We start from the raw sequence: 1,732 nt of genomic DNA, 5'->3' as shown, positions 1-1,732 counted from the left end.
TCTTAGTCAAAGTACAAACATTTCCTAGATTACTGAAATATGTAACAATCTGAGAAGGCATCTTCACACTCAATGAGTCATTACAGGTATCCCACAAGAGACCGAGTAGTTTTACTGCATTCAAGTTGACAGTATCTGGGGTATATTTATCATTAAATGAACTCAAATTGCTAGCCCATTCTCCCAAAGGCATATTAGCTTCCAGCATAATTTGGTTTACCTTCTTACTCTCGAGTTCTAAATCTTCACATTCCTCATGTTTTCATAAAGTTATCCACATAAAAGGACTTCTTGAATGAACTGGCGACGGGATCTGAATGGTTTTGCAAATGATATTGCATTGTCTGATTCAACAGAAAAGGTGAACGAGTTGCTCCAAACAATAAAACCTTAAATCTAAAAGTCTTGACATGCTTAAGATCTCTATCAGCAAACCATAAGGATCTTGTGAAATCTGTGATTTTCATTAATTCCTATTCTAAGGAAAGCTTTGCTTATGTCTGCTACTACAGCACATTTGTTCTGACGAAATTCCAGCAGCATATCTGTCAATTTCGTCGCCAGATTAGGCCCCGCCTGTAAACAATCGTTGAGGGACTTTGCATGGCGTGACTCTTTACTGCTTGCATTGGAAACTACCCTAATTGGAGTCGTAGCAGATTCCTTAAAAACTGGGTGGTGAGGTAAATAGTGATTAATGCCATCAACTGGATCAAAGGAGTTATCTTCTAACCTTACCTCCTCAATAAATCCTAACTTAACATACTCATCTAAAACAGACTGATATTGATCATACATGACTGATTTAGACTGACCTAAGGCTTTTCTATAACCCGTAGGGGGTCTGGCATCGCTCTTAAATGGCAAAACAATCGTATATTTGTTATCAGTCTTTACAATAGTCTCATTGAAATGTTCGATCGCTGCTTGATCGTTATAGGATCGCGCATCCTTCCCGATGCCGATCGTATCTAATGACCACAGTCTAGAAATATCCTCCTTATCGTCAAGAGGATTTACAGAAGCAGTGACTCTCGAGCAAACTATACTCTGTGTACTTATTACAGATCTTACATTTTCACCATCACTGATAACAGTACAAACCCAATTGGGTATAAGACCAAAAATAACAGCACCGGCGGTGCTACCAAGCAAACATACATCCATATTTATCGTGACAATACACAAATGCATTATAATAATCAGCACCAATAATCAAACCTATATCAAACTGAGGGTATCTGATTCAATATTCTTATCTGCCGGTTTTAACACCGTTGTCCTTGCAATCGCAGATACACTTGTGTAGTACCAGGGTGTAGGTGTATGGAAGTGTTAACATGATTACAAACAACATCTTTTAATTTGATACTTTAGTATACCAGCTCGAACCATTACTCTTACTACATCAAACATTTTGGTTTCAACATTATCTCCAACGGAATTAATGTCAGTTTCCACTTGTTTTTATGGGCACTAACTTCAATTTCTCAACGACATCTGGGTTAATGAACGTTCTTTGAGATCCGCTGTCTAAAAATGACAATTTGTCCAAAATTGCATTTTTCCTAACTATACAAACCTGAGGTCCTTTTACAATAGGAAGGGTACTAGCGGCAGCTGGATAGGTCGTAAGCTTTCGAACAAGGGGTTCGGTAGTTACCTGCTTGTCCGACAGGCGCGCGCAGCGCGACTGGTAGGTAAACAAATCACTTTTGCTTTTGGCCCAAGC

At 38.9% G+C, this 1,732-nt stretch overlaps 1 protein-coding gene across 1 annotated transcript; it reads right to left on the bottom strand.

The window, feature by feature from the left end:
* Positions 1–426: 426 nt before the first annotated feature.
* LOC135226236 (uncharacterized) lies at positions 427–1,167 on the bottom strand. Its single transcript, XM_064265679.1, has one exon. It carries the CDS (start codon positions 1,165–1,167, stop codon positions 427–429), a length of 741 nt encoding a protein of 246 aa, XP_064121749.1.
* Between the last annotated feature and the right edge of the window lie 565 nt (positions 1,168–1,732).

This window comes from Macrobrachium nipponense, chromosome 14 (genome assembly GCF_015104395.2).
Source record: "Macrobrachium nipponense isolate FS-2020 chromosome 14, ASM1510439v2, whole genome shotgun sequence".
Classification (NCBI taxonomy): Eukaryota; Metazoa; Arthropoda; class Malacostraca; order Decapoda; family Palaemonidae; genus Macrobrachium; species Macrobrachium nipponense.
Note: the sequence above shows the minus strand (reverse complement) of the source record. Positions and strands in the feature narration are given on the sequence as shown.